Genomic DNA, 15,897 nt, shown 5'->3' on the forward strand with positions numbered 1-15,897 from the left:
CAGCAACGTGTGTTTCTTCTCAAGCCGCAGGGTGACACCAAGCAGTTCACCAGCCACCTTCTGCCACAAGACAAGTTAGAGAAACCCTGGGGATTTTAGGTACTTTAACCTCTTTGCCCGCAGTTGTGGGCTGACAGGGCACAGGTCCTGTTTGGAAACAGCCACCTCGCAGCCTTCTCCTGCGCAGCCCCAGGACTCTGAGGAACCAGCGCCCACCCAACGAGGTGGGGTGTAAAGCAAGGGGACACGTGTCCATCTCAGCAGGGTGACAGGCGTGTCTGACCCCTCCAAGCACACGCTGCAGCTCACAACCCCCATCCTGCCGCTGCACCCACCCCACGTTGGGTTTCTTGGAGAGCAGGAGGTTCAGGATAACGAGTTTGTTAGGAGCAGTCACAGGAAGAGCAAGTGTAACGCCACAGGTTGCTGGAATGGTTTTGCTCCAGCTGAGCTACCTCAGAAAAGAGCATCGTGGCTTCCACGGGGAGCTCAGACCTCCCCGGTGAGATGGGGGACACGCAGCGCTTTGGGCATCACTGTTTGATTTAGCCCTTCGGTGTTTTCCCAGACAAGGTATTCAGCTTTGAGGGAAGGCAGCGAAATCAGGTTTATTTTTTTTTAAATAAGAAAGTTAGAGTTCAAAGTTTACCCTTGCAGTTCTCAAGAGGATTAACAGCAGGTTTCAAGAAAACAGTTTTTTTTAAAAAAATCAAGTTAAAATTCCACATAAGGCACCTCCATTTCCATATTTTTTTGACACAGATACGACGCACGCCCGACCAGCTCGCGTGGAGCGAGCCAAGGCACACGGAGCGTGGATTCCTGCTACAGAGCTGAGAGCTTCCAGGCCCTGGGGCTGTTCGCAGGCTGTTTCCCAGGTTTCACCGAGATGATTGTGTGTGAGGAAGAGGAGTGACAGCGATCACCCCAGCGTGGCTGCAGCAAGCAGCCGGCCTTACCCCGACATCACTGGGCTACCGTGAGGTTCATTAGTTGGGGCTTATGTGACACCAAAAATCAGTTACAGGGTACAACGCCAGCAAGAATTAATTCTGTTTCCTGCCTTTCCTGGCAGAAGGTGCTTCTGCTGCTGGAGAAGGGGCTGAAGTCAAACCCCCAGCAGCAGGAGCCGTTTCAGAGCAGCCTCCCAGCACGATTCCTCACAGCCAGGCTCTTTTCTGGACACGTTTACATGATAATAAACATGCAGCCTTGAACCCTGATCCCAGCTTTGCCACCCCATCCTTCTGGGATCACCCGAGACAGCCTAATTGTGAATGTCCCTCAGCCCCCAGAAGTTCTCCCTCCTTTGAAACACCAACTCCTCTAGAACTAAAGCAGCAGCTACATTCAAATTTCTATAAAACAAAGCAATCTAGATTAAGTAAACGAGGTGAGCGTCATATCTACGTACAACAAGAAATTTCCCTTTAGACCATCTTCAAGAGGCTTCCCACGACGAAGCACAGGAGTCGGGTGACGTGGGACCTCAGGCTATAACAAACTGGTTCCCATTTTACTTCACCCCGACGCGTTACGCTACTAAAACACAGAATATCAAAGCTGCAGCCAATAATTAACCCCCCCACCCCCAACAACAGGCTGCCCTTTAGCAGAAACAAAGCTTGAGCACAACCCATAGCACCCAACTGCAGCGCTATTAGCTTCATCTGACTGTATTTAAATAAAACAAAGCATTTAAAACAATAACAGGCACTAAAATATCCTGACTGCTTCCCCCGCGTACCAGCCGAGCCCCACGTATGGCAGCGACAGCCTCTCCCCACCCCTCCCTGGGCAGACTGTTGGGCAGTTTGGGGACACCCCAGAACACGAGAAGCCATTGCCACAAGAGTAGTCAGGAGAGTCAGCTCCCAGCCAGCGTCCACGTTGCTCGGTTCGAGCCCGCGGCCACAGTGTTCCCAGCGAGACAACAACAGACGAGGAGGAGAGAGCTGGTACCTGACAACCACAAGCAAGGAACAGGCAGGTCACCGATGGGCAGTTCAGCCCTCAGAGTTTCTTCAGGCGACTGTACAGTTCCCTTTTGCTCTTCTCACCAGCCCAGGTTCGGCTTTTGGTGCGGAACCTTTTCAAGTCTTCTCTGAAGTCCTCGTGGTGCATGGGGCGATAGCTCTGGGGCTCGCAGAAGCTCTGGGGAAAGAGAAGGTGCTTTCACTTCGGCGTGTCACAGGAGCCAGGAGCTCTTTGAGACTTGCCGACAGAGCCTGGCAGCAACCATGTGAGCAACCACCACCAGAATGAACCCAGCTGGAGCCCCCGCTCTGCGCCGGAGCTTCGTACCAGACGCCCATGAACAAAGCCAAGATATTCAGATTACAGCTACTGCAGCAGCAGTGTTAAACAAAGGACTTCCAGCCCTGTGTAGAGTTCTCACCCCAAATGTTCTGGCAGACCTTGATACACAAACTAAGGCCAGTATTCACCTTGAAACAGCACAGATGTGAAGAACACTTGTGCCTGGGGACCCACCAGCCCCCGGCTCCACACCACAGCACTCAACGCTGCCGTCAGCTGTTCCATGCTGCCACCTTGAGGCCCTCGGTCCTCGGGAGAGGAGACCCAAGGGCCCAAAACAAAACCCAGGCATCCACCACCCAGGGGAGCCAGCAGGTCGCAGGGAGAGCCAAAAGCCAGGCCAGCACCCACTGCTGTGAACACCGGCATCCCCCACGGGGGCCCAAACGCTGGGAGCCCCAACACCCCCCTGGGGAAGCACACCCAGCCGGCCACAGGAAGGTCAAATATCTCACATCTCTCTGAAAACGCACCAAGTCACAGAACAGGAAGGTCATCTAAGAGACACCCTAAAGTGCAGGGGCCTGAGAGGGACTACAGTGAGAGCCCAGTTTGTGTCAGAGCGGCAGGAGAACTAGCTGGAGAAAGAGAGGCTGCCACCAACATGCTGAGGCAGCAGAAGCCAAGTGATAGGAGAAACACCATCCCCACAACGCTGGGAAGAGCTGCTGGGCATTTTTTAGTTTCCTTTTCTGAATTAGAGGCTGAAAACTCAAAGCTGGAGTTTTTCAATGTTTTATTTAAGTATAATAGGAGACTTCAGGTTTCCATTTGTTACACAGCAATTACTGTCGAGCCTCTCTTCTCTCCTAGTCCTTGCAGGCCGAGCAGTCTTAAAATTCCTACTCCGAGTGACATTTGAACTCCTACTTGTTATAAAAAGGCAGAAACCAGTTTTATATTTGACTCTTGAGACAAGTGGAAAATCCTTTCAGCTCTGGCAGCAAGACAGCTCTGAAGTGGGGAACAGGCTTAGGGAGCCTCACCGCCAAGGGAGCTGCTCTCTGTACAGAGCATGGTGGGACAGAGCAGGAAAAGCTGCCCCAGCAAAACCCACCCTGCTCCGAGGAGAAGTCTGATCAAGTATGAATAAATCAGTATTATTTATCTATCATTTCTTCTGAGTGTGAAAGATTAAATTAAGAAAATATTACTTACACGGCATCTTAGGAAGAAGTCCCTGTAACCCCCTTTCAGGACGTAGAGTTCCGGGTAATGGAGGTTGGGGTATTCGTTACCCAGCCTGTCCCGCTCTCTCACAAACCGGCACCTGGGGCAGGCAAAGATCCTCCATGAAACCTCACATTCAACAAACACCACGTGAAACCAGCGCTCGCCCCAAAATCCCCATCCCTCGGACTACGGAAGCAAGACACTGCCTGTCAGGAGCAGGCTGCCCAGCCACGCTGGCTGCAGAGCTGGGGGTTGCCTGACTGGGCTTCCCTTTCCCTCTCTAAGCATTCCAGCCCAACTTCAACACTGAATCCTGTGTCCAGTTGTGGGCCCCGCACTTCAAGAGAGATGTTGAGGTGTTGGAGCGAGTGCAGAGGAGGGCGACCAAGCTGGGGAAGGGTCTGGAGGGTCTGACCTGCGAGGAACGGCTGAGGGAGCTGGGGGTGTTTAGCCTGGAGAAGAGGAGGCTCAGAGGTGACCTTAGTGCAGTCTACAACTACCTGAAGGGAGGTTGTAGCGCAGTGGGAGTCGGCCTCTTCTCCCAGGCAACCAGCGCTAGGACAAGAGGACACAGCCTCAAGCTTGGCCAGGGGAGGGTCAGGTTGGCCATGAGGAAGCATTTCTTCTGAGCAAGGGTCATTAGCCATTGGAAGGGGCTGCCCAGGGAGGTGGGGGAGTCACCATCTCTGGAGGGGTTTAAGGAAAGCCTGGACATGGCACTTAGTGCCCTGGTCTAGTTGCCATGGTGGTGTCAGGGCAATGGTTGGACTCGATGACCCTACAGGGCTCTTCCAACCTCATTCATTCTGTGATTCTGTGGCCACTCGCATCACAGGCTGTGTCACATCCCTGCCAGAGGTGACACCCAACACCTGCTCACGATAAGCTGCGTATGAAGTAGCCAGCCAGCAGTGACTGGTGCCACCCCGAAAGCTTTGCTCTCCACTAGCACGGCAGTAAGGTCTTGTCGAGGGGTACGTGGGGTAACTCACATTCGAGGACCCCGCTCTGAAGAAAACTCGCAGTGGAACACTACGATCACTCGTTTGTTGCCCGATGGCTGGATTGGCTTCTTCAGCAAGTAGTTTTCCACCTCCTCTTCTGTATGTAGGTTTACAGCACCCTGTAAAGGCAGAGTCCTGTCTGAGCACACACAGTGACAAACCCACCCCACTTCCCTGCAAGCTGTCTCCTCAGCTTCATTTCCCAGAGAAGCTCTGGCAACCCTCTCTAGCTGTTGGGAACACAGCTTTGAACCCAAGCAGAACATCTCAGCGAGTCTAACGCTGACGCTGGGTGACCTGGGCCTGTTGCAACACTAGTAGGTGGTGGCTCATTGGGTTCGTTGGCTCTACATTGCTCTTACAGGGTCAACATACCTTGATGTGTCCTCCTTCATACTCATAGGGGTATCTACAATCGATTATCACGCATTCCTCGATGGAGCTTGCAAACTTCCCAGTCAGCACAGACACAATCTGGGAAAAAACAAACACAAAAACAACAACAACAAAAGAGTTCAGTTATTTTGAGATGTTTTTGTGTTGTGGGCTTGGGGTTTTTTTTTCCCCAGTAAAGAATTTTTCTTACTGTCCCTAGAGCACATACCATTTCTGAGTCGATATATTTTAAATCTTGATGTTTCCCGTCGACAGTGTGGAATAAATAACCCTAGAAGACAGACAGCATTTAACTGAGAAAATTCCCAACGTGAGCCCCGTAGGCGACAGTGTTCAGCAGCTAATTTTGTCACACAGATGCTTTGTTGACAAGAATCTCTTCAGCAAAACCTCGAGAGTTAAAACTAAGAATTCTAAAATTCAGAGACAGAATTATTTTTGGCTCCTGTACTGAAGGGGATTTTGTGGATTTTTTTACTTGGGCTGGGTTGAGACATCTCTACCAAGAGAGGCCATTAAAACACTTGAATTAACACTTGACCAACTAAATCACTTGAATTACCTTTGAGAAGTCACCAATAAGGTCTGTCTGGTCGCTGTCCAAAATGCTTTCGATCTCTGCTGTGGAGGATTGTGTCTTCACCATTTTCAGACTCTAGAAGAACACAGGTTAGAGATCAACACAGAGCACTGACAGCGGAGAGATCCTTCTCCATAACGTAACAAAAAACTCAGCGTTTACTCTGAAGCCTGAACTACAACTCCTCAGCTTCCCCTTTGGATGAAGGCAAAACTCAGGCTCAAGAGCATGCAGCTACTGCACCAGCTCCCCCACATCTCCTGTGCTATGCAAAAGCTCTCTCATTAACCTTCATTAACCAGACACCTATATTAGATCCTCTCCTAATCAATTCTCCATTACAAAACCAGATGCCAAGCCACCAACCGCTGAGTCCTCAGAGGATGTTCCAGGCAGGCTTTTCCTCTTCTTGCTTTTCCCTGGGGAATTCTCTTCCTGGGATCTCTCTATCCTTTTCTGGGTGGTTCTTCCTACAGCACTAGGAGGAGTTGAAGAGCCAAACAACCGGCATCGCTTGGCCTACAAGGAAGGAGAGAAGTTAAGAGTTGTCTAGCAAAGATTTAGATTAGAAACTAAGCAAGCCTCAGACTTTCAGACTACTCCAAGTTTTGCCTCACGTAACACACTGCCACTGCAACAGCAGGATGTTAACAGGGTCGTCTGAATTCAGGACCTACATTTCCAGTAACACTTGTCTCTTGCTGTGGCGACTGGGTGAGCCTGGAGCGCCATAAGCCACATGAAGTGCTAGCAGAGTGTTTATACCAATTAGCAGACAATCCATCAGCAGACTAAGGAGCTTTTTGCTGGAGTCTAAACTCCCTTTGCAGTCTGTTATCAGGAGATCTGGCTACAGGCATTCCAGGTGAGTCTGTGCAGAATGTATTCAAGATATGCCAACAGGTACCTGATAAGGGAAGTCAAGGCCTTCCTGCATTTATGAAGTGTTTTTGTAACAAGAAAGTTAATGCCTGTGTATGCACACAATAAGCATTGTTCCACACTGACAAAGGCTTCCAGGTCAACAGGCTTTAGAGATAACAGAATACTGAAGGGGGTTTATGCCACATCTTGTTTTGTTGTTGTCAGGAGGGATACAGGATCAGAGACAGTGCCATGGCTTGTCCCAGCAGTGAAAACGGCTGCTGGAACAAAGTCCCTGTCTCTGCTCTGTTGTGCTCTCGCAGAACACTCACCCGATTGTCCGTTTTCCTCATGACCAGCGGAGCAGTCCAGAGGCTCGCCACATCAGATGGCATCTCCTCATCGTTCTGAGGTAAAAAAAAAGAGAGTTCATTCTCATCTACTTCAGCATGGGCAGAGACTGTAAATATCTAGAGCTTCTGCACAGCTCAGGCAAACATTCCAGTTGAATCTGAATTCAGGAATTTAACTCAATTACTCGTGCAGTACTCAATGAGAGAACGGAACCGAGCCAAGACATGTTGGAGAAGATAAGTTACATCAAGTCATTCATTGATTAACAATGATCACAGAATCAATGAGGTTGGAAGAGCCCTCTGGGCTCATCGAGTCCAACCATTGCCCTGACACCACCATGGCAACTAGACCAGGGCACTAAGTGCCATGGCCAGGCTTTTCTTAAACCCCTCCAGAGATGGTGACTCCCCCACCTCCCTGGGCAGCCCCTTCCAATGGCTAATGGCCCTTGCTGAAATGATGTTCCTCCAAAGCTTTAAGCATTTCAAATTCAGTTAGAAACAGTCTTATATTTGCTTTTGAGCCACTTAAATAGAACCTCTAGCTCTTTCAGCAAGTTTCTAAAGAAAAATGCCAACTGTTAGAATAATTCTCTCTAGTAATGCAATTCTCTGCCAACAGGAACAGCAGCAATTCTTAACCTAACTGCTGTTCACACCCTGAGTAAATCCCACTGTCTGCACGAGGGAAGAGCACATATAAGATAGAGACACTGGAATGTAGGAGTTGAAAAAGATGATGATAACTTATCTTCTAGGATTCCCTAGTCCCTAGCTTTTGACAGCTTGACTAACCACACTGACTCCTGCTAGAACATACGTGCACCACGGACACACGTTGTTGGCAGGCTATTAAGGTTAGACAGAGCTGATTTTGAAGTGCCTATCATATTTCCTTCGTACATACCTTCAAATCTTGCTCATCCAACAGCTCTAGGAATCCATCATCATCTTCACTTTCAGAGGAAGTCAGGGAAGACTGCTGCAGGAAAGCTGGCCTGTAGTGTTCCTGTTCACCCATGGGAAACAGACAAAAGTTTTAACAACATTCCTTCTCTTCACTGCAGGATGCTGCAACCACAGGGGTGATGTCAAGCCTCTCACTGCACTACAGAAAACACAGTGGTTATTCCACCACCTTGAACACACTGACTTGGAGGAAATCCCAAACCGAGTTCCCATAACTTCTGTTTGATCCCTACAACAGCAGAGTGCTTCATTAGCCTCGTTAAGCAATAACCCTCTTCTCAGGAAGAAGCTATCCAGGGAAGGTGCAAAGGAGAGAGATGGGGGGTGTCAGCAGGAACAAGAACAAACTCTGCAGTTGATAAGCACAAGAGCACTGAGCAAGATGAAGGACTACCAGATCCAAGGAGCAGAGACAAGACTTAGCCCCCAGCTCTGTTTCTGTGCAAGGGCCCATTATGGTTTTTTCCAGTTGCTTTTTCTAAGCAATGGCAGATGAATAAGGCAATATTTTCTTCCTGCATGTCACATCAGGACATAAGATCCAGTTGTATCTACACAGATGGCTGCATTGTTCCAAATGCATCTGCCTCAATATAAGTATCTACTTTATTGATAGTGAAAACAATTACAAACTAAACTCCTCTCTTCCACAGGCATGTCCACACTCCCTTGACTGCAGCACAACCTCCGCTCTGTATTGACTAATCTTTCACAGACTAGAGAACAATCCATGCTTCAAACTTCTGACCATCTCATGAGCCAAACGTGAGGAGAGTTTTATCTGGAAGACAGAGTTTTTCTATTTGGCACATGAATAGTGGTGATTAACAGCGCTGCCTTAGAACCCTGGTGCAATTTGTGTTCCTCCCAGACAGCAGGTATGCAGAGGACTTGGCGAGAATAAGCTGCAAAGAACAGTGTAGTGCTTACTGTCTGAGCTGGAGATGAGTCCTGCCTTGGTCCAGGAACACCTCTTCCATCACGGGAATGGACGTGCACAGAAGCACGAGAGGCTGGTTTGGCTGGCTTCTTAAACTCAAACGATTCCTGAATTAAAAAGAAGGAAAATGATCATTTTACCAGAATTACAAACTGTGTAAGTTGCGTGGATCATTTTCTCTTTTTAGTTTTTTTAAAACTACCTGATGTTTTGACTTTAAGTCCCCTGCTGCCAACAGGAATAGTCTGAAAGCGAGTGGTTTTTAAATTAAAGATGTTACAGTAGTGATTCATTCAACATAATCAAGCTTTTATCCTCTTGATATCACCTACAGGCTTAAGGGTTTTCTATTTCTTTTGTCAGTCAACTTCTCTGCAAAGGAAAGAACTTTTAAAGGCAGCCAAGGCTGTCTCCTGACACCTGCCCTTCTGTAGAGACCTGTCGGAGTCCTACCCATGGGTTTTCCAGCAGCGAGGCCTCTCAGACCAAGCAGGCAAAAGGACACTTGTGCTGTGAGGAACCAGGGCTCCTCATGCCAGCAGTGGAAACAGACGAGGTGATCTATCTAAACAGTTTTCTGGAGGCACCCCTCGTAGCTACCTAAAGCCAGCCCTGGATGCCTCTTACACCATATCATCGCAGGCAACAGAAAGCAACACTTACATTCTCCTTATTTTCGTCTTGTTCCAACAGTTGAAAAGCATCGCTGTCCAGAGAGTCGGAATGGTTTCTCTTCAGAGCAGGGCTGGATCCCAGGAGGCTTTGCTACAGCGGTCACACAAAAGCACCAGGTCAGCATTGGGCAATACAGTCTTTGCACAACTGCATTTTAAGCAAAATGGGAGTTAATAAAGACTGTAATGTCTCTAGCAACAAAGCCCCATCATTGAAATTTCATGCCAACTTGAATGAGATTTCGAGTTTACAAGCTGTAGTTTTGACAGTTTTCATTAAGTACCACAGCAGCTGTTCCTGAAGCCAGAAAATTAACACATTATGGAATGTATCCAACACTTAACACGCTAAATCCTTTAACATTTATACAAGACAGATACCACCCTCACTTACTGGCAGTGAATGTATTCTTCTGAAAGGCATTCGCATGCTACAATGAAAAAGAACCAAGATTTATTTCAACATTTGGCTTTAAAAGACAGTAACGTGAGTAGGACTCACTTTTTTCCCCCCCAATAAAACCCCATAAGCTACGACAGTCAATGACAAAGAAGATGAAATACAAATATACTTACTTCAGTCTGCTGGATTCAAGAATTGCCTTCTCAAACCTAGAAGCAAGTGAGATGCCCCACAGTTAGCACCACAGTACACCAAAAATCAACCTTGTATTTCAGTCATGAAGAGTTATGCTAAGCAGAAGCCACCACGCTTTTGATGACACTTTGTCTTTCTCCAAAGCTATTTATAGCCAGCTTATCCCATCATAGCTTTTGAAACCCCTTCTCCCCCTCCTTTCCTTAAATTCTTTTCAGCATTGTTTAGACAAGAAGCTAGGTGGAAGGAAGAAAAGCTCAGCACATCAGGGACCAAGGGCATCTGTCCCCCATCCCTGGGGACAAAAGATTAGGAAAAAAAAACATAATCTAATTGAGAGTGGGAAATGCAAAGCTCAGAGCAACTGCTTGACATCAGTTAAGGCTCAGCATGTGGTTACATACGTTTCCTCCATGATATCCTTCGAGGTTGCAGGACCGGGCGAATCCAACGCACAACCTGCAGAGGAGAGACAGTGTTTTCCACCAAGTAGTATCTTAGCACCTAGGAAACGTGAAGTATTGGACACTGCTGGATTTCCTCTGAAAGACCCTGAGGTTGGATGTCCAGTCTGCAGCCTCATCTCAGTGTAGAAGCAAACAGTTACAGATATTCCACACTGTTGTTTTTTTACCATCGACAATCAGGCGTTAGTGCTTGGGGAAAAATAGGAGTAATTAAAAAAAGCACCCCTAGCCCTGCCTAGAGTGTCATCTAGGACAGAGTGCTACCACATCACGTGGAATACTCTTGGCCTATTCTCTCACACAGACATCTGAATAAACAACTTTAGTCCTTTAGGGGGTTTTAAGCCATGTTTTTAGTTACACCTCTTCATAGGAAGAAATTTTGGGCTCATTCCAGAAAAAAAAAGTAGTCAAAAGGCCCTTCTTCATGGATGCTGGTGCACTGGAACAGCAAGCACTTCATAAGCACAAACCAAGGGGAACATTACAGCTACATAGCATTTAAGTACGGTCAAATACAAAGCTTAAACACAGATTCCCCGAGGAGTTTTTGTATTCTGGTAGTATCCAGAAGCCCTAGTGACAGGCCAACAGCTTACCAGAACACACTCTATACCATCACGACAACACTTGTTGCCACTTCAGTGGCTGTGATCTAAACAAACGACTACAAAGGATTCATTTCACTAACATGACAGGCAGTGGTCTCGGCACAGCAGAAACCGTAACCATGAGGGCTTTGTAAGCACTTGAGACCTGCTTTGGAGACAGGAAAATAAGAAAAAAAACAACAAGAAGAAAGTGAAGATTTAGCAAGCTTGGTTATTCTATCCTGCTCTGTGGTTTGTGAGCTATACTCGTGTTTTAGCAGTTCATAAAGTTCCTTTGAAGGCTGAAAGTACCATGCACAGCCAGACTGGTGCAGAAATTCAGGTGGAGACACCAATTTCCATTGCTGGGCTGGACCAGTGAAGTATCAGAAGCTTCCCTGATGCTACAAGTGATGGGGTAATAGCTTATTTCATTTGCACTGATAAAGCATCTCATCTGAAAAAAAAATACTTCTAGGCAAGTATCAGCACTAAGATGCAGCTCCCCAGGTTTCAGATAAACAATGAGCTCGTGTTAACAAAAAGCCACAAAAAACCCCAGATCACAAGACAAACCCTGCTCCATGGCCTTGATTCGAGCAAGCGGAGCGGGTTGGGTTTAGAGAGAGAAACCACACGGTGACAACTTGCTTTCAAAGTTATCAGCAATCAGAAATCAATCAGTGATAAACAAAGCACAAAGCATGACAGCTCAGCACCCACGTCTTAACAGCCATCCTAAGAGAAAAGGAAAAAGCCACCTCTGTCACAGTCCCCCTGTGGGGGCAGAACCAGTTTTGCCTCCACGCTAGCTCTACTGCTAACAGACTCCAGGACAATTAAAGCAAAAAAACCCACCCACACCCCAAACCATGAACTGCAGAAGCTCAGAGTGATGGCTTGCCCTCCCTCCTTTCAAGAGCACAGGAATGAGAAGTGGCTGCAGGGATTGCAGGCAGGCAGCACGAGTTCTCTATCCAAACCCTGGAAGCAGCTTGCAGTGGAAGCCATGTAAAGATGTGATGCTTTTAATTTCTTACTCGCTATTTATTAATTGGGAAAGCAGTACCTGAGTCTGTTGATTCTGATGACACTGTTCTTTGTAAACCATTAGTAGTCTTGTTTCCCACATCTTGCTCAGCGTTTTCATGCTGCCTGTAAAAGGAAGTTAGGTATTGGTTTTAAATGCTCATTGAAGTGAGAAATACAATCTAGGAGTGCCTGGACGTAGATACAGAGCACAGAGAATCACCACGCTTGCAAGATGCTCAGATCTAACACCTACAGGGACTTCAGCTTCAGTTTTTAGTTTTTTTAAACCTGCACATGCAGTGCTGATGATATTAGAAGTCAGGCTTCCAAAACAGAGACAGGGAGAGTGTCATTTAAGACAATTATCCTGGTTGCCTTTCTGGTCACCTCACACCAGACTACCAAGCTCTTCTCCACAACACACTGTGAGGGGTTTTTTGAAACGATATTTTAGAGCCTGTGCTGAGCTTGTGCCTTCACAGATGAAGGTTCTAACACAACAAAGTGACACTGACCTTGCAATACAACCTTAGGACTAAAACCAGTTTAAGTGTGAATAGGTTATTGGTGCCTGGAGCCACATTGGCACCACCCAAACCATTCTCTAGAAACACCTATAGCAGAGCCCCATTATCCTCCTCAGGACTGCAACCCTCTCTTTGGCAGCCACTTAATTAATGTTTTGCATAGAAAAATCACCATACATTTAACTCAAACTCATTTTTATAAGTAGGGTCGCTCTCAAATTTTCTCTTATCAACTAAGCAAGTTCTCTGCTCACATAACCACCAGACCAGTCTAAATAATTCTGCAGGTGAAGGGGCTCGAGGCATCTGGAGCCTGAGTAACACCAGCCCCTGACCTGACGCCTGGGCAAGTCCAAACGCTGCTCTGCGGGCGGGGAACCTCGAGGCGAGCTCTCCTGCCCCACTGCTGAGCCACATCAGACACACAGCAGCTTCAATACAGAGAGATATGCATATCATATGGAGCCTTACTCTATATTACCTTAAATAAGGGAAAAGCTGCTTGAGTGTGGCTCTGTCGTAACATTGGTTAATTAAAAAAATGCACCAGAGCACAAGCTAGGGCTGCAAACTCAAAGGACAAAATGAGCATGGAGGGGACTGGTGTGAATCGTTTACAGGAATTCCAGGAATCTGAAGGAGGGAAGGATCATAAAGCAAGCAGGTGATTACAGGAATGAGATTGATATTAAAAAAAAAAAAACAGCAAACAAAGGACAAATACCAGGAGGGCCATCAGGACCAGAGTGGGCCAGGGCAAAACAGGAGCCATACAAGAGACAAACTGTAGAGGTTACTTAGGAATAATGAGATTAAAGGAGTTGGAGACTTGTAGCAGCAAAATTGGATTGAGTAACTGCATGGCTGGAGTTATGGGGAGAGAAGAGCAGCAGAGCCCAGAGACTGCAGCACTTTCCATATGTGAAACAGTAAAGAGAGGAGGGGTGCACAGGAACGAGGGTGCACGGCAGGGTTAAAGGAGTCGGGTGGCAGGAGACAAGCAAAGGGTGGCAGGAGGGAACAAGAACAGAGCTGAGATGATGCAGCTAACGTGGGATGGAAGGCAGGAAGGAGGGACACAAAAGTACCAGCATCAATCTGTGGGAGGAGGGAAAGCACCCAGTCCTGGGGCCAGGCACAGGGAAGGGCTCAGGAGTGAGGGGGTGGCCCAGAGCAGAAGCAGGGGAAGATGGTGGCACGTGGTGGGACACCACAGGGGGAAGGTGGCCTACAGCGCAGGGGGAAGGTGGCCACACGTGGGCAGGGGAGCAGAGGCTCCTGCGGGGCTGAGCGGGGGGTGGCCCAACCTTGGGGCTCCTTAGGGAGAAAGGGGATGTTTGGTGGGAGAGGGGGCAATGAGGGGGGATGTGTCCGAGCAGTAGGATGGGGGGAGGAGAGCTCTGCAGGGGTGGAGGCATCAGGAAAGGGCGGGTGGGGGGGTTAAGGGAGGGGTGGGGGCCTCGGGTTTGCAAGGGTGGGGGGTGGTGGATAGGAGGAACTCCTCGGGGCCTCATGGAGGCTGGGGCGGGGGGGGACAGGGAGAAACAGCTCCTTGCAGCCTCGCTTTTTGGGGGGGAGGGTTAGGAGAAGAGTTCCTCGAGGCCTCAGTTTTAAGGGAGGGGGATTTGGAAGGAAAGAATGTGGGCTCAGGTCCTCAAGGCCTCACTTGTGGCGGAAGAAGGAGATTAAGAGAAGAGCTCCTCAAGGCCTTGATTTGGGGCAGGGGGAAGGAAGAAGAAAAGAGATCCACGAGGCCTCACTTTTTTGGGGGGGAGGGGAGGGGAGGGTGAGGGTAGATGAGGTCCCGGAGGCCTTGTTTCTGGAAATGGGGGGGGCAGGGAAGGAGAAGAGTTCCTCAAAGCCTTGCAAGGGCAGGGGGGGCAGAAGATCTCCTTAAGGCCACATTTTGGGGGAAGGGGTAGGAGAAAAGTTCCTCAAGGCCTCACTGCGAGCGGGTGGGGGAAAGAAAGAAGAACAACTCGTGGAGGCCTTGCTTTTTTTTTTTTTTTAATGGGGGGAGGAGAAGAGCTCCCCCAGGCCTCGCTTCGGGGCCGGGGTGGGGGGGAAGAGGCCCTCGAGGCCTCGCATGGCGGGGGGGAGCTCCCCCAGGCCTCGCTTCGGGGCCGGGAGGGAAGAAGGGGGGGAACAGGCCCTCGAGGCCTCGCTTTTTTTGTGGGGGGGGCACAGAAGGGTCCCTCAGTGAGGAGGAAGGGGGGGGCCATAGAATAGTCCCTCAGTGAGGAGGAAGGGGGGGGGGTGTACCCCGGGGGCAGCGCTCAGCAGAAGGGGCCCCCCCGGCTTTGACTGACCCGCGTCCCAGCTGCTCCATGGTGAGGCGAAGGTCGGAGACCGGCGAGAGGTCGGTGGGGAAGAGAGACTTGACCACGGCGGGTGCAGTCGGGGAGAGAAGCAGGAGGCGGCGGCGGTAGGAGCCGCCGGGCGCTGGGGAGTCCATGGAGCCGGACCCTCCTGTCAGCGCGGCCCGCAGCGCTTTGACCCCGGCCGCCACCCGTCGCGCGCTCCGAAGCTGGCGCCAAACCGCCCCTCGACCAATCACAGCCCTCCTTTTGCGTGACGTTTAAAAGTGGGCGGGTGAGGGCGCGTCTTCCTCAAATCCACGCGCCCACCGCGCTCCTGCTGACCAATAAAAACGGCGGCGGGCGCCTCACTCCCCGCCCCCAACTGTTGTTTGACGTCGCTGCCGTCCAATAGAGAAGCAATCCAGTCGGGTGCCTCAATAGGTGCCAAGGGGGGACTACATTTCCCAGCATGCAACGCGGAGGAGGGCAACGCGTGGAACGCGTTGCCCTCCTCCGCGTTGCATGCTGGGAAATGTAGTCCCCGCCTCCCTGAGGCGCCTCCTTGGCCGCCATCTTTCCTCCACCCGCCCCGGGCCTGAGGGGAAATGGGTAAAACTGGGAAAAATGAGGGGAAAAAGGGCATAAACTCAGCAAATAACCGGGCCTCGGTGAGCCGAGGAACGCTTCCCGCATCATTTCTCCTCAGAGAAGATCTTAGAATAAACGAGCAGCATCAGCGGCTGCTGTTGTGTGAGGCATTTCAGTGACAGCGTGAAAAGAAGCCAGCGTACGGCACTGAGATGGGGTTTGAGGCGCGGTGGCACTTGTGAAATTGGAATAAAAGAGGAGACACCTGAATGTGTTGCGTGCTTATGTCAGCGCGAGGGGTGGTGCAGAAAGCAATTGGGCCGCTCCAAATAACCTCTGCAGACCTCGCTCCTGTCCTCTGCCTTCAAGAGACTCTGATATTTACCCAGGCGCTGCTATTTGCCTTAAAAATGGAAACAAGCCCAGCTTTTCCGAGGAACCACTACCCCACCTTGCCTTTTCCCTGCCCTGTCCCCTGCCTACGGTCACGGAGCAGGATGGAGGCAGCGACAGTTGTGCT

At 49.5% G+C, this 15,897-nt stretch overlaps 1 protein-coding gene across 1 annotated transcript; it reads right to left on the reverse strand.

The window, feature by feature from the left end:
- Window positions 1-2,013: 2,013 nt before the first annotated feature.
- On the reverse strand, window positions 2,014-14,944 carry CDC25A (cell division cycle 25A). The gene is given in 16 exon segments (XM_068404422.1): window positions 2,014-2,154; window positions 3,478-3,589; window positions 4,485-4,615; window positions 4,872-4,970; window positions 5,101-5,163; window positions 5,455-5,547; window positions 5,839-5,991; window positions 6,669-6,743; window positions 7,600-7,746; window positions 8,592-8,708; window positions 9,265-9,366; window positions 9,670-9,706; window positions 9,852-9,887; window positions 10,278-10,332; window positions 12,000-12,085; window positions 14,799-14,944. Coding segments are annotated over 16 exon segments (1,593 nt in total).
- Between the last annotated feature and the right edge of the window lie 953 nt (window positions 14,945-15,897).

The sequence above is a fragment of the Nyctibius grandis genome, chromosome 7 (genome assembly GCF_013368605.1).
Source record: "Nyctibius grandis isolate bNycGra1 chromosome 7, bNycGra1.pri, whole genome shotgun sequence".
In the NCBI taxonomy this organism is placed as follows: domain Eukaryota; kingdom Metazoa; phylum Chordata; class Aves; order Nyctibiiformes; family Nyctibiidae; genus Nyctibius; species Nyctibius grandis.